We start from the raw sequence: 23633 nt of genomic DNA on the forward strand, positions 1-23633 counted from the left end.
CAGGAACAGCAGGCTTCCTTCTTCAGCTGTGACCTCTTTAATTCAAACACGTTAGGTAATAGATCCATGAAATCATCTAGTAGGTGGGGATCAATATTCAGCAGAGGCAGGGAAAGGAAGAATGTCTCTCTTTTTCTTGGAACTTGATAATGAAAGGGGGCTGGCACCCTGTGCTGAGCCAGTGGCCTAAGCAACGTATTTGACTATTATACCCCAGACACATCAGAGTGAGGCCTTCGGAAAGAAGGAAGGGACGGCTCCATTAGAGATGTTGGTCTCTAATCCTGCTTCTCAGCTTGGGCAGAGAACAAAGATGCCCTGAATGCTTGTAGAGTCCTCCAGTGGTCCTGCTGGTGTTAACGTAGACACCTGGGTCTCCTTTTGAAAAACACCAGTGGATATGGGCAAACTTCCCAGAGGGAATTTCCTGGCAGATCTAAGGCTGTAATAGTCAAAATTTATTTCTCAGTACATGGAAAAAGCCACTGGATAAAATAGCTTTGGCTGTTTGGATTAGTTGAGACATTGAGTTAGAGGCCAAAGACGCTGCAATAAATTTTATCATGTACACTGGGAGCTGCATACATACATCTGAAACATTTACCCAAAGAGAATGAGGAAATGCACCAGGACTGGAGAATAAAGGGACGGGAAATGCATAGTGATTTAAAAAGTCTGCTCCTAAAATAAATAAGTTAAATACAGTGATAAAACCAAAAGGCCAAGTTGGAGCCCAAAGCCACACAATGGAGTAAAGCCATCAGGTCATACTTGCTTTCTAGCTAAGCCCAAAGGAAGCCATCATCCCTGATGATTGTAGAGCATTTTAACTCTCAGAGTTTCTTGTTCAATCATTCTAACAACTCCAGGATAAGGAGGCTACTATATCATGATATTGTACAATCTACAGGCCTGGGCACTGACCAATCTGACCACATTCTGGTCATAAATACCCACTTCTGCCTGAACGCTGTCTGAACTGATGTTCTGCTTATCCTTCTCATTTTTTCAGGCAGTGGAATAGTAATGGTGTTCCTAGTCACAGAGTCCATAAATAGCTGCTAGACACAGTATCTCACCAGCCATAAAGTGAAACTTTCAGAAGCTATGCTGGGGGCCAGGGATTCAGCTCAGTGGCACCATGCCTGCCTCGTAAGCTCAAGGTCATAAGTTCGATCCCTGGTACCAAAAAAAAAAAAACCCCACCAGAAGCTATGAAGCTATGCTGGGTTACTATAGACACTACTACTCCTCCACTTCTGCCCAGAGCAGACCTCATTTGAACAGGCCCTGCAGGCTCACACCTCTGCACTTTGCTTATGCTCTTCCTTCTGCCTAAAATTGTCTTTCTGCTCTACTTAGCTTTCAGATTTCATCTTTAAGGCCATGTACAAATGTTATTTTCAGTTTTAATTTGCCATTTATAAGTGTCTACTTTATGCCACTGCAATACCAATCAGGTAAACAGAAATCAATCAATCATCAATCAATCAGTATTTCAGCCCTTGAGGGGTTCAGGTCAATGCAGTTGGGGAAGTGTGTGAGCAAGTAACTATCAAGGGATCCAGTGGAGGGAACAGGAGGTACATAGAAGGCCTGGAACACAGGATCTGAGTCCTGAAGCATAGGTGTGGGTGTTGATCAGGCAACTGAATGGGGCAACAAGGAAAAGGCTGAGGTGTTCAAGGTGGGAGGCCTAGGACCATCCCATAGTGTGCAAGAGCTGTAAGGGGGCTAGACTGGGAAGGACGTCATCTTTACAGCACTGAGGAATCATCAAGGAGCTGGAGACCATGTGTAATGGCATGCTTGGGTTTTTATTCTTTGTGGTACTGGGAATCAAATACAGGGCACTGCACATGCTAGGCAAGTGCTCTCTTGTTGAGCTAAATCCCTTGCCCCATGCATGGGTTTTAGAAAGGTTTTGCTGGAGGGAGTGTGGGAGATGAACAGAAGTAGTAAGAGCTACAGAACAAGAGACAAGCTAGAGGCCTCTGTAAATAGAGGCCACATATGGAGAGGGAGAAGAAGGAGGGAAGTCAGAAATAATTTGGAGGAAGAACCGGCACTACTTGGAGTGTTTGTGATGTTTTGAATTTAGATCTGTACAGTGTGTTTCTACTTCATCAGATGGAATTATTGTACTACCAGTTCTTTTAGGTAGCACTATTGTGGCATTGTTTAATGACATCCTTACCTCTCCTGCTAGAACGTGAGCTTCTGGGGACTCAGGGATTAACAGTATTTACTCAGATGGATCTACTTCAATATGAGCAAATGTATGAATGATGGCATAAACTCAGACCTTTTTGAGTTCCTACTGTAACCTAGTTATTTTCAAGCAGAAGAGACTCATTCTTAGTAGCTCCTATTATTTTTAATATTATAAAATAATTGCTAGCTTCATTGGACTCATTATATCCAAACAATATTTCCTGGTTTTAATGTGCCCTGAATAGCACACGGGAAAGAGCCTGTCATGACTCAGATTAGAATGCTTAGATACTGCTGTGGGAGTCAAACTTCTCGGAGGCCTCATTTTCAGTTCTATCAAATGATGACAATTAAGGCTAGCGGGCAGGTGGGACAGTTGTGTGAGGTGACATGTGAAAGTGCTCAACATAGTTCTGACTCACATAGCAAGTTCCATGAAATCTCTTCCTTCTACCCATTACCCCAGCCTACCGTCTGCCTGCCTTTTCCTTCCTCAGCCCACTTCTGTTTCTAGGATCCTGAAGAGGCATAAAATAAAGCTCAGATAAAGTTCCCGAGTTGTTAGAATCTAGGTCATGGGCCTTGAAATAACGTGGCACCCATGGTGCCGGCTTCTATACTCTGCTGAACTCTCATTGCTATCTCCTTAGCTTCCCAATGAGTATCTTGAGTTAGTGAATCAACAGAAGAAGGCAACAGGACAGATAATCCATCTGACTCTAAAGTGTGTTACTTGTTTAGCACTTTTATCTTCCTAATCCTATTTTTCCTTAGGCCAGCCTGAAAACATATGTTTCCTGAGAACATTCCGGTTGGTTAGCGGTGGTATATGGCCAGGAGCATGCAAGGAGCAGAGGAAAAGTAGTGCCACAAATCTGGCTACTGATAATTCAACAAGATAAACACCATGCTATATATAATAAAGAGCTATGTACACATATCGACTGTGTTGACAGTCAAAGTAAAGTAGTTAATGAATGGATGTTTTTGCAAGATGCGGAAAAGGTAGTTGCTCCTGGTTAAAGTACAATTTTATACCTTGATCAGAGGTATTTTCATATTAAACTTTGGCTGAATTCAGCTTCCTGATGTACAATTTAAGACCTGAAATTCAAATATACTTTGAAAATCCACTGTGAATTCTAAATAGTATTTTATCCATACCAGGCCTAATCTTTTGCTAAACAAAGAAATAAAAGGGGAGGGATGTATATGTTTGCTTTAACTAAAGGGTAAACAGAGGAATAATTTATTAATTCTTCTAATTATGATTTTCTCCAGAAGTAGATATGAATAAAGACACATATACATTATTTATATAAAAATATAAACATATAAGTGTGAAATATTTACCTACATGAGGCCCCATTTGCCCTCAGTCTCCTTTGGAGAGTCTCTTGGGGAGCACAGCTGTGGGAAGGCCTGTGGAAATGATCTCTCCACAGATGAGAGAGGCAAGGCTCCCAAAAGTCACCACACTCCCCTTTCCTAGTCTGCTAACTAGGTCCAACTTTCTTCCTTTCTTATTTTTTTCTTGGGGGGAATCAGGGATCAGAGGAAAGACAGATTGGGGATAAATGAGACTGTAGGAGCTTCTTTTGGGGTAGGTTGTCTCAGGATAAGTTCTGAAGTCACTAGGCCATTGTCCACAGAAATCCAGAATGGAGCCCATCCCGCCTTCCCTGGGATGGCTGGACAAGCCCTAACTCTAAGCCATGTCACTAAGGTTAATATTAAGGTCACTTTACAATCCCTGGTTAATGTTTATGGGAAGTTTTTGAATCTGAGAAAAAAGTACATTTCTCACTTATTGGGAAATGGTTCCATGGTTCAGGGGTGAACATCCACGTGGTTCATAGCAACAGCTACCGTGCATAAAGGTCCCCACAGTGAGCCCAGCACACTCATTTTATCCCAGAGCCACCGTGAAGGAGGCATTGGGACCCCAACTGCAGGGAGTCTCACATGCAGGGCTAGGATATGACATAGATGTGCTGAGTCCTCTGCTCTATGGCTTTTTCTCATTTTGTCCTCAACATCAACCTTTTGAGGTCCTTTGTATTATTATTTGGATTTTTACAGATAAGAAAATGGAGTCTTAGAGGAAGAAAGTGACTTTCTTTGAGGGGACAATTTGTCCCTCACAGGATGGGTAAGAAGTTCCCACCAAATACATGCGTAATAGGGGCACAGTAATTCCACAGACAGATTCAGGGAATGGGACATTCTTCAGGCCACTCTGGGACTGTTCAGTAACTAGGGCTCAGCCCTTTGCTGGAAGAAAGAAGTTCAGCTCTTCTAATAATAGAAAAGGAAAACTATTGAATCACTGTTATTTGCTATAATGACAGAAGACTTAAAGATTTGCTCTGAGTTCTCAGAGCTCCTGTTACTTCTCTCAGGCACATTTACCATGCCATAAATCATGACACATTTATTTGGGTGGCATATTTTTCATTTAAAAGAATACATTTGCTTAATTTTCCTTAAATGAATTTTTTCTTTTTTGGACTAGACAGGGAGGCAGGCATGGGAGGCTTGGGAGGCCAAGGAGGAAAGGCTCTGATCTCTTTAACATGAATCCCATTATTGAAAAACAGCCTTGCTTTTGTCCTGGAGAGACCTAAGCGCCATCAGCAAAGGTGTTTCAGGCAGGGACTGCTACTGAGAGGTCCTCACCTCAGGCTGGGGGTGGGGGATTTTCAAGGTTCCTCTGGACTCCCCAGTACAAAAGAACAAAAGCAGAAAAGTCCAGGATGAATTGCAGTGGCTTATTGCTTCCTTTCTGCTCATTTCACCCTAGAGTCTTCTCTTTTCAGTTCCTCACCCTTACGCTTTCCACCTTACTCCACCCTAATGGCAAGAAGATCAGAAATCACATCATTATATCTGCTAGGCTTTTGCTACCATCAGAACCCCTTTTAAGAATTCCTGGGGAGGGGGCTGGAGGTTTAGCTCAGAGGCGCCAGCACCTGCCTGGCAAGTGCAAGGTCCTGAGTTTGAGCCCCGGTTCCCAAAAAAAAAAATTCCTGGGGAGGCCACTGACCTATAGCTGTTGTGGTCTTTGCAAAGAGGCCCTGGGGAAGTCCTGGTGGCAGAATGTGATTAGCAGATGAATTCTCAAAACAGGGGTAAATACTTTTAATACTCCCATTTCACAGATACAGAAACAGAGCCACAAACAGTAGGTATTTGCACTCAGGCAGCCTCAATCTGGAGACTGAATCCTTAACTATTTACTGATTAATATATATTGAGTTGTGCTACATTAAGCACAAGCTACCTGAGAAAAATTATCCTCCAAGAAAACAAGACCTTTATTTCATGATACAAATGTCAAGTCAAACAAAAGATAAATATACTTTACAGAACCTCACAAAGCCATTGTGAGGACCACTGGACTTCATTCTGTAAGAACAAAGAAAGAAAGTCCCCTCCATCAGTCACAGACCCTGCACAGGGTGAAAGGCAGTGAGCCTGGCTGCACCACTGAATGTGGTGGGCTTAGCAGACAGAAGCACCTCACAAGGAAGACCGTGTCAATAGAGTAACTGTACATGGGCATGCTAAGACCCTGCAAAGCTAATAAGTCTGTAAATATACAGATTATCAGGGCTCTTTATCTGGAAATTTCAATATTGTCAATCTGGGTTTATTCTCAAGAATGTGTCTTGTGAAAAGGACTCAAGATCATTCTTGTTTTCAGACAAATTGGGAATGGCTTAGTAATTATCTGAACTTTGGTGCTACCACCATTATGCCTGGTACCTTCTGAAAAAACACCTAGGGCATTGATGGTGAATCTTTTCGAGACCGAGTGCCCAAACTGTAATCTAAAACCCACTTATTTATCGCAACGTGCCAATGCTGCAATTAAACCTGAATACTGAGATTTTAGTTTAGAAAAAAAATCTTTTATCTGACACTTGGCTGCTGGGCAACTTGGCTCATGTGTTGACAGAGAAGGCTCTGTGTGCTGGCTGCAGCACACATGCCATAGGTCTGCCATCACTGACCTAGAGGGCGTGCGCTGCCACCGCCAGGGTTCTGGAGACCCTTGCGAACTCTGGACAGAAGGCGGCAGGGAATCCTCAAGGGTACTGGCAACATATAAAACCACCCTTGTTCTTAGGAGTTACTTATCCTTGAGACACATAAGTCCAAGATTGAAGGCCTTGCTCCTGAGGTCTTTGGTCTCCTTCCCCTATTGCACGCTCGGGGCATCTTCTATCTTCTAGTGGTTTTAGATGACCAAGACTCAGGCTCCACCCACTGGTGGATGTGTTTAGCTCTTAGACCTACATATTTCCTGGGGTGTGAGGTCTAGAACTTGAAAATGATTAAGACATGCTCCCTGATGCCAAGGAACTCCAGTCTAGCCACTCAGCAGGAGATGAACAAACTGACAGCTCACACTAATTAAGCTTGGACAAGGGGATAAGAGGTATGAAGAGAGAGCCAGGCAGCATGGAGGAGTAAATGACCAAGTCTATGTCAAAGCAGAAGGGACAGGTGAGGGCTGAGTCTCAAAGACTGAATGAGTAGATGGAGGAAGGGAAAGTCACTTCAGGCTTTAGTACATATATGTTTTTCTACCTTGTGTTTCTTCTTTTGAGGAAACTTTCTCCCCTACTTCATAATTATTCTTCTCAAAGTAATGTCCCCTATGATGACACAGGCCTCCTAGTCAGAGCAGCCCTCTTCCAGGGACTCGGGGACAAGCACAGGAATCAGAAAATAGGGGAAATATCTGGGTGCATTATTTAGGTGGTGGGAATGCCATCCCTTCCTTCGGTGGAACTTTTGGTATAAGGATGACCATCAAGAGCTGTCAGCAGCTGAACCACCACCAATGGAGAGGAACTGGGTGAATGCTTTTGGGATTGAGTCATAAAGATAATAAATGAAGATATTAACTATGTGAGCAGATGTGTGTTTGCAATGTAACTCTGGTGTTAGTGTGCTGAAGTGTTTGATCTGGCAGAGACTGGGCCCTGGGGTCCAGGGAAGAAGGTGCTAGAACAGGTTAATGCAGAAATGACAAGTCTTCTAGTCCCCGGATAGCCCAGAAAGCAAGGGACAGAGCTGAGAGATATTTTGGAGGCGGAGGAGACAAAACTTGGTGATAGGATGTTGTAGGGAGTGGAGAGGTTAGCAGGGCCAGCTCTGAATTCAGTTACACCCAGATTTGGATCCTGCCTGCTACACCTAGCAGCTCTGGGATCTTATTTAACCTCTTTAAACCTTGACTTCTGCATCTGTAAACAGGCAGTGATAACAGTCACACTTCATTGAGTTAATATGAGGTTTAAATGAAGTTAATGTGTACAAAAGCACATAGCACAGCATTTGGTACAGAGTAACACCCAATAAATGATAGTTCTTGAATGGAGACTGAAGAAGAAATAAAATTAAGGATGACCCTAAAATCCCTAGCTTGGGAATTTGGGCAAATGCTGGTGTCTTCAATTAGAATTGAGAATGTAGGAAGGTAAGTTTGATAGGTAAGAGTCTAAGTGCTTTTTGGACATCTAAAATCTGAAATGCCCATAGACCCTGGGGGCTGGTGTATCCAGCAAACAGTTGGCCTCAGGACTTGAGGTTTGGTGGACCAGGCAATAGATGATCACTGAAGTAATGGCAGACAGAAAAGGATTGAGGATAGACACAGGCCGAAAGGGAAGAGGAGCCAGCCAAGGAGTCATAGAGCAGTTGGGAGGAAGGAAATGTGAAGAGGAAGAACAAGAACTATCAGGAGGCTATGGGAATTGTTTCTTCTTCTGGGGTGGGAATGAAAGTTTGAACCAGACCACTGACCCACAGGGCCATCTTCAAGAGGTCCACTTTGGCCCTTAGGTAGCTTGCTGCCCCTTACCTCCAGGTATTGACCAGCCATGCGTAGGGAGAGGTCAGTGATATTAAATATGTCCCTCCAGTCAAAGTTGGTTATATCATCAGCCTGATTTTCTTGAGGACCCTTGTAGAGGAAGCTTTTCATGGCCTCCACAATAATACCATCTTCACCAAGTTGTCTATTCAAAAAGTCTTTTACTGTTGGGTGTTCCAGGGTGTCCTTGAGAAGAAGAAATAGAGTCACAGAAATTAGACATTTTAAAGAATCTTCGGTCTTGTTCTTGAAACTCAAAGTCTCCCTGCAAAATACTAGTAAGTTTTCTTCCAATATGCCAACGCTTGGGCCTCCACAATAGAGGGAGAACATGTATGAGGTACAAGAGGGGAGGAGGTGGGGCATGCAAAATGATACAGAGCAGGCTTTCCTTTTTTATAGATTTTTGTTGTTGTTGATCTCTTTCAGTTATAGAACCCACGTCTATATAGAATTGTGTCTCTTGGCTTTGCAAAGCTGCAAATGAGACTGGACAGAACACTCAACCATCTTTGCAGTAATAGAGATGACCCCATGCAGAGAGGCCCCTTTGAATTTGAGGCCCTCAAGTTAATTCATAAAAGCAAGAAACCTCAGGGAACCACTGATCTTGTGGCAGCTTTTAGATTTCTCTAAATTTAAGAATTTAGAAACATATTTAAGAAACATATTCTTTACCCAAAGCCAGTGCCCTGCTAGGTGACAGCTTCCAGAAGTACTGCTTTTGGTACCTGCTTATGATTGTTTGATCTAACTCTGCTAGTGAGCAACTCTTTCCTAGAAAAAGGAAACAAAGAAGAGCTTTCCTGCCCCTTCCCTCCTCTCTTTCCCATCCTCTGATGCAAGGCATCCTTACTCTGATCATGGTCATCTGTGTGCTGTTGTCAAAGAAGTACCGGATCTGGGGCCCTACTTCTTCCCAGGCTTTGATCAGCTTCCTAAGACGCTCCAGTTCCTCAAAAGTTGAGTTGGCCTGAAGAGAGAGAGAGAGAGAGAGAGAGAGAGACACAGAGAGAGAGACAGGTATCCTGTTATCATAAACCCATAATGCTTAGGAAAGACTTTTCACAGAAGTGTTTTTATTTTCCCAGTCTATTGATATTTCCCAGAACACTCTACCATTTCCCAGCCACTGGATTGACAGATTCTAATTTGTCAGTATCTCAGAGGTACACATAATATTAATGATGCTATTGTCTCAGAACCTCATTAAAACTATATTTGGACTCCTAGTGAGCAAATACTCTTCCTCCCTATCTTTGTTGTTCCAGGAAGCTGGGATTCAGAGAATTGTGAACACGGCCTTAGCGATATAATTCAAGCAAAAAAGAAAATTTCATTATTGGCTGCTGCAGAGAGGGAAGGCCTGGCAGGGGCGCTGGAGCAAGCATTCCTATGATGGCTGTGGGTGGGGGAGGAAACCTAAGAGTCTACTTAGCAAAAAAGCAAAAAACAAACAGGGAACTTGTTGCCAGAAGAGCACATTAAAACACCCCCCCCCCACATAACACGCTCGCACACTCTTCTGGGAGGTCTAAGGTATAAGCGACAAGATCAGCTACAATCTTACATTTTTCAGTATCCTTCGAGCTGCAGGGGAATCAGGAGTAAAGAGGATTTTTCCCATCAGCAAAGGCTTTGCTGCCCTCCAGGCTATTTTGGTTAAAGGGTTTGACTCCAAACTCTGGATCAATGCATTACAAAAGGGTGCTGCAGGGAGAGAAGGGACAGATTTTAAATAAACTCCCTGTTGTTATAACCAAACATAGTCATTAGTGCATCCAAATCACATGTCTCACTGGACTCCACGCTGGGGGATTTGAGGAATAGCCTAAATTAGTAGGCTGTACCACACCAATAACAAGCTCATCATTAGTGACAAAATGCCACAGTGCCCCTCGGTAATGGCCTCATCAACAGAAGGAGGCTGAGACTCCTTCGAGGAACAGAGGCCTTTCTCAGATGAAAGAGAGTGAAAGGCCATATAAGGCCCCCCTGGAATCTCAGTTTTAGCCTCAGTAATTTCTCTTCAATTTGCTGCTTTCCTTTGTTGTATGTAGCTATCTCAAGGTCCGACTCCTTTTGGTGTGTCTCTTGAAATTTCATTTTTTATCTAAAGGGTCACCCAGTTGCGTTTCCTCCCCCATGCCACTGTGTTTTATCCCACAGGAGTAAAAAAGTGTGAAAGATGATGTGCTCTTTGGAATGTTCAGTCCTACACACAGATTGTCATTGCACTGTGTTTGTAAAAAACATGTGCCCCAGCCATGTTGACTTGACAGGGCTTTTTGACCTGAGCTTTGCATGCAATTCAGGGTTGCCTCCTCATTTATCATTCTTTTTTTCCCTCTAAAACTTAACCTCAGTTCAATTACATCAATGGGAAATGTCCCCTCTGTTCCCTTTCCAAGAGGGCCTCAGTACTTTCGATGCTCATATCCAGAATTTTTTTTTTATTAGCACCACTCTTTTTCTGCAAGGGAAAGCAGACTTTCTGGAGGAAATGTCTTTGCCCACAGCCACTCAACAAGACCAAGAGATAGTCAACTTCTGCACTGATTTCACCTGAAAGTGTTAACCAACACTGGAGGCAAATTTGCACACAGATTCAGAAAACTTACTTGTTCTTTTGTCATATGAATAACTGGGATCTTTCCTTGTGGAGTCCATCCCCAGGAAGGCCTTATAGTTATTGTCTTCATACCAGTTGAAGGAGAACACCCGAGAGCCTCCTCCCTCTGGGTAGCCACACAGGAGATCAGACAGGATGCCCTTCAGTTCTGTGAAGGTCTCCGGACCCCTGTTCTGCAGGAGGGATCTGGTCACCCACAGCAGGTCTTGAACACTTGGCTGATGAATGAACTAGGGCAAGAAAAGGTTTTGAGTCATCTTAAATCAAGACTTCCACATATAAAAGAAAACACCCATTTTCTTGTCAATCCTTAATACGACCACGAAAAGCAAAAAAACAAAACCTACTCCCATCTCAGGAACAAGGGGAAAAGGATGAACCTTAAAGAAAATCAAAGAGTGAATTCCTAGGCCGGGGATTTAGCTCAGTGGTTCTGCCGCCTGCCTCGCAGGCACAAGGTCTCAAGTTTGATCCCTGGTACCGAAAAAAGAAAAAAAAAAAAAAAAAGAGTGAATTCCAAAGCATGTCAATATTGCCCCTCTCCCTTATTTGAGTTCTTTGGGAATGTATCCTTAAAGAAATGCAGGGATGCTTTCACTGTAAGCTGGTTCTTATGTTCTGTTATCTCATCAACATGGGAACACTGGGAAGGAAATGGAGAATAAAATGGGGAATGGCTCTATTTTAGAATTATTTTCCTAGATTTGGAAAATTATCTTCTTACTAGGTGAATTTAATCAAATGTGCATTGTGTGTGTGTGTGTGTGAAGATTCAAGCAGAGATAAGACAGGTGAAGCCTCCATTCTTGGAAGAATACTTTTCAAATTCCGTGCCAACTAAGAAAATTCTGGTGGCCCTCTCTTCACAGATGTCATGGCACTCCTTGGCCTCATGCTTTGAAAGTAGATCTGTGATGCTGAGAATGAGGCTGAGGGCTGGCAGTGCCTTGGTTCCCATAAGGCCATCTGGCTTTGCTTTAGGGAAAAATACAAAATAAAAACAATGCTGCTTTTATTTCCCAAGCACACCTTATTACTCACTTTCAAAAGCACTTGGGAATTTAAAAAACCATTAGGATTCAATCAGGTGAGACGGAAAACATTCTCCTACTGCAATAAGTGATGTTTACCTGTCAACCCTCTCTTTGTCCACATGCCAACACTTGCCCTCCGAAACTGATGATCACCATGTGGAATCCACACAGTGAGTCATGCCTATAATCACAGTCTATGCTTCAATAATAAAGTCAGAATCTCAAATTGCTTCAATAACAGTGAGTCTTATGACAGTCTTGGGAGGGAGGGGTCCTACTCTTATTATGTTGCTTATTTAATCAAGGAACTCCGAGATGAAGGGGCTGTTCTGGGGTCAAATGGTCTAATATCAATGAATAAAAACTGTACCATCTGCTTCAACTGAGTTCACAAACACTTAGACAGGCTCTTTAGACAGGCTAGAAATCTTCTGAAACATCCACATAAAACTAAGAGTGTTGATACACTTTGGGGAATTTTTACCTTCTCTATCAACTTCAACTGTATTATACTGATATGAGTTTTTAAAATGCTATGAAGAAAAGAATGTTAGAGACTCCCACTGCAGCAGGTGGCATCAGTACAATGGGACTTTTACTAACTCTCTGCACAGCAGTGTTCCTCCCCAGGCTGACCTTAGTTTTATAAAAACAGATCCAACTATGCAATTTTCCACCTTGGCTGATCCCAAGTCAGCTAGGAACACTAAAGGAGGAAAAAGTTGGGGTAATATTATGTTTCACCGTTTGCTTCCTTTTCATAATTTTTATCACCCTTGAAGACTTGAAGAGAATATTTATTTCATGTCTCTCTTCCCTGATGACTGTAGGTTCCACAACAGTAGTGTCTATGTCTGTTTGTCATTATGTCTGCAGCACCAATCAACTATTGAGTGGAAGAATCAATTTCTATATTGATTCTTGTGCAATCAGGTATTAATTAAAATGTACACCTATTTTTGAAACAATACAAAAAAGTCTTCTTACTATGGGAGGATGAAATGAGTCAATAAGTAAGGCTCTTAGAATAGTACCCATAAGCCACTATATTAGTGTAACTATTATTATTTGTAGTATATATTCACATGGATTTTAAGACCATAAGAGAACCATGGACCACCTTAGTACTGGAATTCAGTTCTTAGGCACAATTGTAAGTTCTCTCATGATTTGTGCCATTTCAGGCAAGTTGTGTACTTCCTGGTGTGTTTTTTCCTTGGTGTAAACCCAGAAGGATGGTTATTTTCTTTTCACTCCTAACCAAGAGCACAGGTTATGTAGAATATGAACAGGTGCACTGAAATTGCTATATGAAAAGAGCAGAAGTACTTCTCCTTGAATGGTTCTGAGGTACAGTGATTTGTTGTAATAAGTGCTGGCAAAATGGTATAAAGACAACGAAATTATAATTTCTAGCATCAGCCATTTACCTCTTGAATTCTTGGTGTCATATCAGATAATATTCTTCCCCAGAATCTCAGGTTGATACCTTGAGAACCACTGTCTAGGAGTGTGGGAAGCTGTAATTGATAGAAAAATATTTTTAAAATATATGTTATTATATATACATACCCAGGTGCTACCTGATCTCCTATAAGCTTGAAAACCATTTTTTCCCTCTTTCCAGTCATGGGACTTTTTTTCTGAAAAATTGCTTTCAGGAACAAAATTCTTTTATCTAATTGGGAAAAATCAAAGGCTCTTATTCCAAGTTGCCCTGCTGAGCTAGTCAATCACAAATAGCTTCATGGTAACATTAAACACGCCAAAGTGATTCTGATCACTGGTTTAGTGACACCAAACAAGACTCCTGGAGAAAGGGAAACAGAGCACAGCTGCTGGAGGGTGGAGGGAGCTGCTGCAGAGGGCGCCCATCTGTTCACCTCAGGCTTTGTAGACACTGCCAGGCTTCCTTAGAGTCCTTCAATCTTTTCCCCTTTGTGTCCTTTGCAAGCAGCTGTGTCTCTTCCTCCATTCCACACTACTGTCTCATGGAAGATTCCACAGCTACACCACCTTTCCTTTAAAGGAGGACTCAGAGAGAAGTCCCCTTGTCAGTTTTTCAGGTGACCCCAGCCCCATGACAACTCAGGACCGTTTATGGATTTTCCATCTTGATGGGGCATGAGGATGCCCTCAAATTGTTGCCTCTAAGTCTTGGAGCCTGATGCGAACCTTTTGTTTTCTGAAAACCAAGTTCGAATCCTGATTGACTTTATTCCTCCTAGTTTCAAAACTGATTGAATCCCTGATCTCCTATAGCAGTCTTTTAGGAATGAGGTCTAAGTTTTAAGACAGTGATTTTCAAAGTTAAGTGAGCACCTAGAGTATTCCTGGAAGGAGTCCTGAGTATGTGCATTTTTAACAAGCTTGACTTGTAATTCTCATTCTCATGGGCCTCGGCTTTTTATTTGCCAGTGTGGTTCCCCTTGTTTGGTGGTTGGGCTGGTCTAGCTTGTAGCAAAGCTGAGAGGTAGGTGGAGTCAGGCACTGACCACCTGGGCCTCCCCTTTCTCCCTGTTGTAGGTTCAGGGGCCCTTGAATTCTCTCTGACCCTGTACATTTAGATGACATTGGCATCTCAGGCTTCTTTCCCTTTCTCTCTTTTCCTTTCCCTTCCTCCTCCTCCTCCTCCTCCTCCTCCTCCTCCTCCTCTGCCTCCTCCTCCTCTTCTTCCTCCTCTTCTCTCTCTCTCTCTTTCAGTACTGGTGCCTTTGCACTGAGTTACATCCCCAGCCCTTTTTAACTTTTTTTTTTTTTTAATTTTGAGATGATCTAAGTTGCCCAGACGAGGCTCAAATGTGGAATCCTCCTGCCTCAGTCTCTCAGAGTGCTAGAACCAGAGGTGTGTGCCACCATGCCCCACCAGGCTTATTTTCTAACTGTAAAATTAAAAGCTCTGTTATGCATGGGAGACACAAAGCAGTCAGGGGAAGGATTTTCCAGAGGAAAGAGCCACAAAGCTGCCACGGCAGCCACACCACCAAGAAGCATCTTCCGTCTTTACCCTGAGCACTGGTCCGGCCACTGGTCTTGCCAGGGCTTCTTTGTAAATTCCTTGAAAATGCCTTCAATGAATCTGGGGAAAGCACTTTAATTTCTTTTTTTTTCCTAGAGGAAGGTGGAGCTATATAGAGTGGGAAGGAAGGAAGCAAGCAGGTAAGAATCTCTGCAAATGCAAAGTTATCTGAGTCCTGTGGATCCTCCCTCCTTTCTCCCTCGAGATTGTTAGAGATGAAAAGAGACCTACGAGACATAACAAGGAGCCACATGTGGTTTTTTATTTTATTTCACATGTGGTTTTTGATTTTGGCCTGGACAGACCAGTTGTAACAATGGGTCATGGGCATGGCCCAGGTATCGGATGATACTGAGGAGTTACCGTTAATTTTGCTGGGAGTGATCACAGCAGCACCACGGTTTTGTTAAAACAAGTTCTCTGTGAGAGATGTGTCGGGAGCATGTAAGGGTGAAATGATATGTTGTCTGTGATTTACTTCAAAAAATCTTTAGGGAAAGAAAAGTGAAGAACAGCTAAAATAAGAACTAAGCCAAAAGGTGATTAACAGCTGAAGCTGGGTGGCAGGTGTGTGGGAGTTCAATATATTATTCATTCTACTTTTATACTTATTTCTAGAATAAAATGTGCATAATAAAAGGAGAGTTTTTCATACACAAATAAGTGACTGAGTAAGTGACTATTAAGCGAGAACTTCCCCTGTCTTTTTTTTCCCTACCAGGACTGCCGGCTCTCACTTTTCTTTCAGGATGTTGCTCCAGAATAGCCTTCTTCCAGGTCGCTTGGCTCGATCTCCTAATTTCTGATGCATCTTCTACACTGTGACCCGGGTTACTTAACAGGTCAATCAAATCTTGCCACTTCTGCTCAGAAATCTGTGGCTCCCTACTGTCTCCAGGAGAGGTCAGTTCCAGTGCTGGACACACACAGCCTTTGCTGAGCCAGTGCCTGCCTCTACTCCACCACGCTGGGCTTCTGTCTCCCCTCATATCAGGCTCTTGCTCTCTCCTTGGCTCTGCTGTCCATCCCGTTTCTCCTTGCTTGGCAAACTTCTACTCTTTCAAGTCTCATTTCAAACACAACTATCTATGTGATAGACAGCTATCACTGGGCAGATCCAGATGCTTCTTTTTCTATGCTGTTTTGCTTGCCCTTGCCCTGTTATGTTCTCCAAAGGTGTCTTGTTTATTTCTTTCTTTGCAGTTGTCAGCACTAATGATTACCCTTTCTGTGTACATGTCATCTGTCTCTCTGGCTAGTCTCGAAACCCCATGTAGCAGGAACTATATCTCTGTGATAAGCTCACAGTAGACACTCAAATAATGTTTGATAAATGAGTGAATATCATGCTTTTTTTCTCTTAGTACTGGGGATTGCACCTAGGGCCTTTGCACTGGTCTTTTTTTAGTTTTTATTTTTATTTTTTGGTACCGGGGATTGAACTCAAGACCTTGTGCTTACAAGACAGGCATGGTGCCACTGAGCTAAATCCCCTGCCCTTTATTTTTCATTTTGACACAAGGTCTTGTCAGTTCACTAAGTGGCCCAGGCTGGGCTTGAACTTGCAATCCTCTGCCTCTCAGAGTGCTCAGGTTATAGGTATGGGCCACTGAACCTGGCCAAATGTTTTTATTATAGCAACAAGCAATTTGATTATAACTGTTTATATACCTGCTACTTCTTGAAATAGTGTGCTCATTAAGGACAGTGATTTTTACATTTTTCTTTCTCTATCACTTAAAGTTCTTATCTGTTGCATTTTCTGCAGTAGTCCAGGAAACATTTGTGAATCACAAATCCCACGTACTGGGAAGTAGAATGAAGTTTCCTTAGAGACCATCATACATTCATGAATGTCCAATGAAAAAAGGCTCTGCAACACAAGCCTGCTTTTAAGTTGCCTTTTTAAAAAAGAGTAAATAAATTTTAGCTTTTTGTCTTGAAGTCAAATTCCCTTATATTGATGCCTATTAGAAATGGATACAGTGAAGAAATAGTAATAACTTCCTGGAAATTCATAATTATTCAATTTTAAAAATTCAATTGAATAATTCAATATTGTCCAGGTAGTTCTGAATCTCATATAGAACACTTAGGCCTTCTTTTCCCCTTAATGTAAGTACACAATGACACAAAGCATAAGAAAGACCACAAGAATAAAATACTCATTTATCCATTCCTTAAATGTTGCCTACCACTGAGTAGGCTCTGTCAATGTGATGGAGATGGATGCTTGTCTACTCAATTTTGCTAAAGATGCTTAGACCTACATCAACTGCGTTTCCCAGCCTTCTTTGTATCTGGTAAGCAGGTGACAATTCTAATCATTAAGATATCATAGGGTGAGATTTCTGGAAATGGTGTTTTAAAAGAGTATCCTCTGCCTTCACCTTCCCCCTCCCTGGAACATGGATGGGCTAGAAGAAGTGCAGCAGGCAGCTCAAGATCTTCAGATGACAAGCTCTTTCTAGGGATGAGTAAGGAAATGAAGAAGAGCCATAGTTTCTGAGGAAATTTGCAACACCTTCACATGGCTTGCAGATGACTTACCACAGAACTCTGCTTTGGGAGGGAAACAAAACTCACTGTTTTTTAGGATTTGTTATAAATATTTGCAATTTGTAAATGATATAACTACACAGTGGACAACCATTGACTGAGTGGCTGCTATGTGGCATGTGCTGGGAAGATAGCAGGGAATAAAACAAAGTCCTTTCTTCATGGAGTTTCCCTGCAAGAATGTTGAGGGCTGTGAATTTAGTTTAGTGGCAAGGTCTTGAGTTTGATTCCTGGTACCAAAAAAAAAAAAGAATGTCATGATTTATCTTCAGCCTTCCCATCATTATTGTGATGGATGTATGTTCAAGTTTCTCACATAGGACAGAAAGAATCTCTTCTGATTCCACTGTAGCTACAGCCTTCTTCCTCCATCTTTCTCCCCACATTTCTTGTGGGAAGCATAGTCCATATTCAAAGTGACTTCACTTTTTCATTGTCCACCTTCACCATCCTACCAAGATGCTTTAATTAGAATCTAGAATCCTCAGTTTCCTCCTAGTTTTTAAGTGTATTAGGTATTTTTGGTTTTTGTCTTCTCAGATGTCTGCTTTTCTCAGCATTTTTGGTTATGGTTCTTTTCTTCTATTGCCACCTGCAACACTGTTCTTCCTGCTTTGCTTGGCCTCTTCTCTGTCTTCCCCTCTGAGCTCCTTTGTCTCCACCTTCCCTCTAAGAGCTATCTATCTCCTCCCCTCCCAATATCTTACTCCCTTTGTCATTTCACCTGCTACCTTTTTTTGCTGATGACTTCCAAATCTGCACCTCCAACCCGGACTTCTCTCCAAAGCTTTAGCCTTATAGCCAGTTGTCTGCTGGACCTCTGTCTGGATCCAACACTTCTTACACTGGTCATATTATCTTCCACAACCAGCGTCTGTTCTCATGTGTCCTTCAGCTGGTGGCACTACTTTCTGCTCAGGAGTTACTGGTACTTCTCCATTTCCATTCCATTTTCAAGAGTGCCAGCCTGGGGATTCTAGGAACTGGTGACAAGTATGAGTGTGGAGCAGATGAGCCCTCAGGCTGCAGAAAGTATAGATAGCTAAGGGTCAGCTGAAAGACTGTCATAGGAGGAAACTAGAATTGATGACCAGAGCCCAAAGAAGCTGTGCAGAGAAAAATAACCAGATCCTAAAGGATAGAAGAGGGTCCAGGGGCCCAGAGGCATAGAAACTAAGGAATTGTCATGTTTATATGTCAAAAGAGGTCGGACATCAGGTAAATCAGTCAAAGCTCCTAGAACTTTTAATTACTTCCTCTTCTCCTTCAGTTTGTTGTCTGTCTTCCTCACTTGATTGTAAGCTAGATTATCCAGGGCTGTGTTCTGCCTGTGTGGATATCTTTTCTCCTGAGGCCCTTCTTTGCTGGGAAGGCAAGCTCTGATCTCATGTATACCTCAATGTATTGGAAAGCACTAATGCTGTTTCTCTACATATCTACATATAGATATACATTTTCAGGCTCTTAATTTTGTCTGAAATTATTTGACTTTGAGTAACTCATTTAATGAATACTCTGTTATGATTTCTCAGTGATCAGCATGAATAGTTAGGAATGGGTGTAAATCGGAAACTATAAACTGGATGATGAATTCCACCTTTTGTAAATACTAAATGTAACAATAAAGTTGAACAACATTACCTTCCTTAAATATGCAATTTAATATTTATTCATTTTAATTTCAAAGCTTTTTCTTTGTATTTTGGAGCCAAATTACTTCCACTTCTAGTTTTGATTCCTTCCGCTTTGGAGCCCCTCCACATGCTGGTGGAGGCATTGGTAATATTCTGTTATTGCTTACAAATAAGTCTACAAGTGCTAAGTATAATGCAAATTTGAATCATAAGAATTTTTTTTTTTGGTACCAGGGATCGAACTCAGCACCTTGCGCTTGTGAGGCAGGTGTTGGAACCACTGAGCTAAATCCCCGACCATCCACTTCTAGTTTCAAACATTATTATAGGCTTCTGTAAAGCCTGTAGCTCTTAGGTACAATGCTTAAGGCTTTAGGGGCTAAAGGATAAAGCAGCCAACCTACTCTGTCCTCTCTCACCCTCACTTGACTGCCCCCATCAACTCATCCAAAGCCTCCTCTCCTTCTCCAGCAGGCTTTCTTCCCTTCCTCATCACCACATTCTTCCTACCCTCCTTTCCTATCAGTTAGGTGCCCTTATCATTTATTCTCTACACATTTGTGTATCACTTTTACATTGGTTTGCTATTATTTTTAATGAATCTGTCTTCCCACTAGACTGTAAGCTCATTAACTGTACGGATATGCTTTAATCTTCAAACCACACACACAATAGATGCTCAGTGCAAACCTGTTATATTAACAAATCAGTGAAACACAATCCAGCAGAAGGAGACAGAGTCTACTGAGATTTTAGGGAGAGGTGATTCCAGCAGGGGATGATGGTGACTTACAGGGAAGGTGGAGTCGAGTCCAGGGACAGGTAAGGTGGCACGAGAGCTTATGTTTGGAAGGAGACTTAAGACAGTGTGTGAGAACGGAAGGTGGAGAGCCGGGAATTCGAGGTGGAGAGGAGTGTGAAGATAGCCAGCAAGAGGAGGAGAACGGAGAGATGGTCAGATGAGTACAAGCCTAGGAACCTGGGGGAGAGGGGACAGGGAGACAGAGCTTGAGATTTATTTTTGTCTCTGGCTAACTCTTTTCTTTTTTGGTCTTGCTTATAATCAAATAATATTCATTAATTAAAGTTCAAGGATGTGTCTAGCATGCTGGTTGCAATTCCTTGTTCTTTCCATTGGAGATGGTAAGTAATGAAAGCCTTAAAGTCACATCACTGAGCTAGCACTTATAGCTCAGAACCATGACTGGCTCCCAGGAAGCCTCCCAACTGTATCTCTTCACCAGTTATCTGACTGATGGTGCAATGAATTATACAGTAAACTTCCCAGGGCTTTCTTCTTCATTTCATTCCCTCCCCCATTATCTATTCAAATCACAGGAATTGTACCTGTCAAAAGGGCCAGGGGTTTAGCTCAGTGTTTTCGTCACCTGCTATGCAAGCGCAAGGACCCGAGTTCAATCCCTGGCACCAAAAAAAAAAAAAAAAAAAAAAAGACCCAGAAGAGGCTGTACATTTATTTGAATGGAAATGTGGAAACATTTCTGGAAAAAAGGTCTAGACAAAAATGGCAAGTATTACACACACACACACATCCTACATTTTCCTATACCAGTAGTTCTTTTAATTTCTCAACAAATAACACTTTCAGTACTGCCAACCCAAGGTTAAAGTGATTAGACCTTTCAAGGATATACAAACAGGGCTGTGAAAGAGATGTCTCTATTAATTGTGGTTGGTCTGAGTAATACCCGGGCCTTGATTCTATATTTAAGAAATTGATACAAGACCCTTGCAGGTGACAAGAAGATTTTGATCCCAAGAGGCTTTTCTGGGGGGCTCTTAGGGACAAAAATATGCGTCTTTTTTTGAGTTTGTGTATTATTTTATGCTTATGCAGAATACAGCATATCAGCTCCTAAAAAATCTTGATAGTGTTTGCTAATGCTTTGGAGCCAATGAGTTAATCAAACGGATGCTGCTCTGCTAACATACAAAAGGAATGCCTTATGAGTTGACATTTTTTTGTTCATTTACTTTCTGTGATTCAAAGAAGACAATCTGGAAACTATTCATTTCTAAGTAGAGGATATTTCTAGCACAAGGGTAATTAGGTAGCTTCAGGTTAAAAGCATCTTTATATGGATGACATGGTCTCTGAAAAGTTCTGGAGCAAAGGATGGGTGGCTGCTTTGAAAGCACCCAGACCAGAGGTGACGAGCAGAAGAAGGGATGGACAGGCAACTTTGGGCTGCTAGGTTCAGTCCTAGCCTGCAGCTACAGGAAGCCCAGATTTATCCGGGAGGGAAGTTGTTGCTGGGCAACTGGGAGACTGTGGATTTGAAGAACGTTTGTTGCAACCTGATAGTTGTTAAGCATCAGATGAAAAGAGAGGAAGCTGCTTTAGTGGTGAGGGGGCTACCAGGAGGGCAGCCCTGAGTGCTAGGAAATGCGTCATGAGTGGAGAATTCACTCAATCACTGGGAGAGGTGGGGGCACATGCCAAACTATTGGCAGAGGTCACAGAGACACGCTGTCTCCTGGCACTGGTGGGAACAGCATCTGAACCAGAGGGTGGGCTCTGGGGTATGTGAACAGGCAAGTTAGGGAAATCTCTTTGGCTCAATAGAAAATAGGCCTTTTTCTCTTTGTCGTGACTTCTGTCTTGGTATCTGTGGTTGATGTAAGCAAAACTGAGCTTGGAATCTAGAGGCAGTCAAAGGTCACTCAGGGAGACAGACGTCCCCCTACTCTGAGTGATCTGAGGGAGGAGCAGGAGCTGCAAAGTGGATGTGTTCCCGCTTTGGTAAGAGCAAAAAATATTTGGTTTCAAAGCCTTACTATCTCTTCTTTAATGCAAATTTCACTGCAGTCCCTTGAGACATGTAACGCAGGTCTTATTGTGTCAACTTTACAGATATGAAGAATAAGATCCCCTTTAAGGTTAAGTGCCAGCCCAGAGCCTGGAGATGCTGTGTGTCCCATCCTGCTGCTCAGGACTCTGGTCCTCTTATTAGGGGCCTTGAGCTCAGGGTGGGGGGTGCTGATGACTTTATACAGAAAATTATGAAGGAATTTGTGGTTATTTGAGACTTTTAGGAAAGGACATGTATTAGTGGTAGGTAGGAAAGAAATTATATTACAAAAGCTCTTAACGTGGGATCTGGCTTCAGCAGCTCTATGAGTTCCCATTCCCTGTGTATCTGTGGGAATTTATGTTTCCTAGGGAAAAGATATAGAGCTGGTGATCCTAATCCATAAAAAGGTCAACAACCTCAGTTCTGTAGAGATGAAAAATATCAGAAGCTAAAATCTTAAAAACAATTTTTATGGGAGAGAACCTGATGCCTAACTTATTAGTGCACTCATAGTAGGCGCTCAATGTGTATTTACTGAATAAAGGCCAGGATCTCAGGAAACCATCATCCTTAATAGCAGCCTTCCTGAGGTCCTCTTTCTATCCTAAGTCACTTTAGTTTTAGCCTCCCTGAAATTCTTTCTCTTTAAGTCTATAAAATCAACAAACCCGAGTCTACTGCATTCAAACCCTGAATCCTGAAACAAATCAATCAGGCAAATGGAAGCTAGTAGGCCTAATGTACATTTAGTGTACACTAAAGTGCCTCTTTTCTATTTCCTTTGTATTTCTTCCTTATTGAAATCTATTCATGCATGGGAAATTTTTGATTGCATAAACACAGATTTTTGTAGCTATAGGCAGAAATAAATACCAATGCTATAAATCAAATATACTGGCTGTGGCTTAATAATTTTCAGAAAATCTATTTTCTGGTTTAGGTTTCTGCCCAATGGCCCTGCTGAACACTAGTGATGCTGGCACTCAGTCTTTCTTCCTTTTTCTTCCCTCCTCCAAGATCTCTCACACAGAAGTAGGAGAAAGTTGACAATCCAAAGATTTAGAAATCAAAAGAGAGGAAGTCATGAAATTAAGTCATTAACGAGACCTCACTGTAAAATTCTAGAGACATGGGAACTTTCCCAGAGACTTTTGCTGCAGCAATATCCATCCAAAGACTAATATGCATAGTTGAAATTTCACAAACTTCAGCAATGGCCCTGGAGAGCAGAAAGTGTGGCCAACTCTCACTGGGCAGTGGGCAGTCTGTCCTGTTTATTCCTGATGATTCAGGAATTCATGGAGCAGAGTCAACAACAAAGCAGCACGTCGATAGGAGCATGTAGTCAGGAACCCGAAGACTGGGACCTTTTTTCTCTGGAACTCAATGTTCAGCCAGCCCGTAGTCACAGGGACGTGAGCACAATGAAGTCAGAAAAGTGAAAACCACAGTAGAGTAGCGGTGGAGGGAATGGAATGAAAACTAACTCATGACACACTGGAAGCAGTTGCAATGGGGAAAACTGTGAGCCAAAAGGCCACATTTCCTCTATCAACAGCCACTGAGAAGGGGGAAGGGAGGGAAATTCAGATTTCCCAGCAGCATGGCAGGTCTTGGCACCCGCCTCAGTTCCCCTGCCGAACTTCCACAAATAAACATTCAAAGCAGAAGGGACAGATTTGCTTCTCAGCAAGATTTCAAAGCTGTGCAGTAGAATTGGAGAGAAAACAGGAAGGATCACAGGGGGAAGAGGAGGAGGAGGAGGAGGGGAATGCATGCCTAGAGCCAAATCAGATGGGAAACCTCCCAGTCCCTCACCTGAAACTGATGAAACTGAT

At 42.4% G+C, this 23633-nt stretch overlaps 1 protein-coding gene across 1 annotated transcript in view; it reads right to left on the reverse strand.

Annotated features, from left to right (window-relative positions):
* The window catches only part of Abca4 (ATP binding cassette subfamily A member 4), a 124910-nt gene that overhangs the window by 73612 nt on the left and 27665 nt on the right, over positions 1-23633 (reverse strand). The window contains exons 8-12 of the mRNA XM_087212638.1: positions 13198-13287; positions 10723-10963; positions 9672-9811; positions 8958-9074; positions 8090-8287 (exon numbers count right to left, since the gene is read on the reverse strand). Coding sequence (XP_087068764.1) covers positions 8090-8287; positions 8958-9074; positions 9672-9811; positions 10723-10963; positions 13198-13287 — 786 coding nt within the window. The remainder of the gene's footprint in view (positions 1-8089; positions 8288-8957; positions 9075-9671; positions 9812-10722; positions 10964-13197; positions 13288-23633) is intronic.

The sequence above is a fragment of the Heterocephalus glaber genome, unplaced genomic scaffold, assembly GCF_053883595.1.
Source record: "Heterocephalus glaber isolate CG9 unplaced genomic scaffold, H.glaber_assembly_v1.0 deba00001442, whole genome shotgun sequence".
NCBI classification, from domain to species: domain Eukaryota; kingdom Metazoa; phylum Chordata; class Mammalia; order Rodentia; family Bathyergidae; genus Heterocephalus; species Heterocephalus glaber.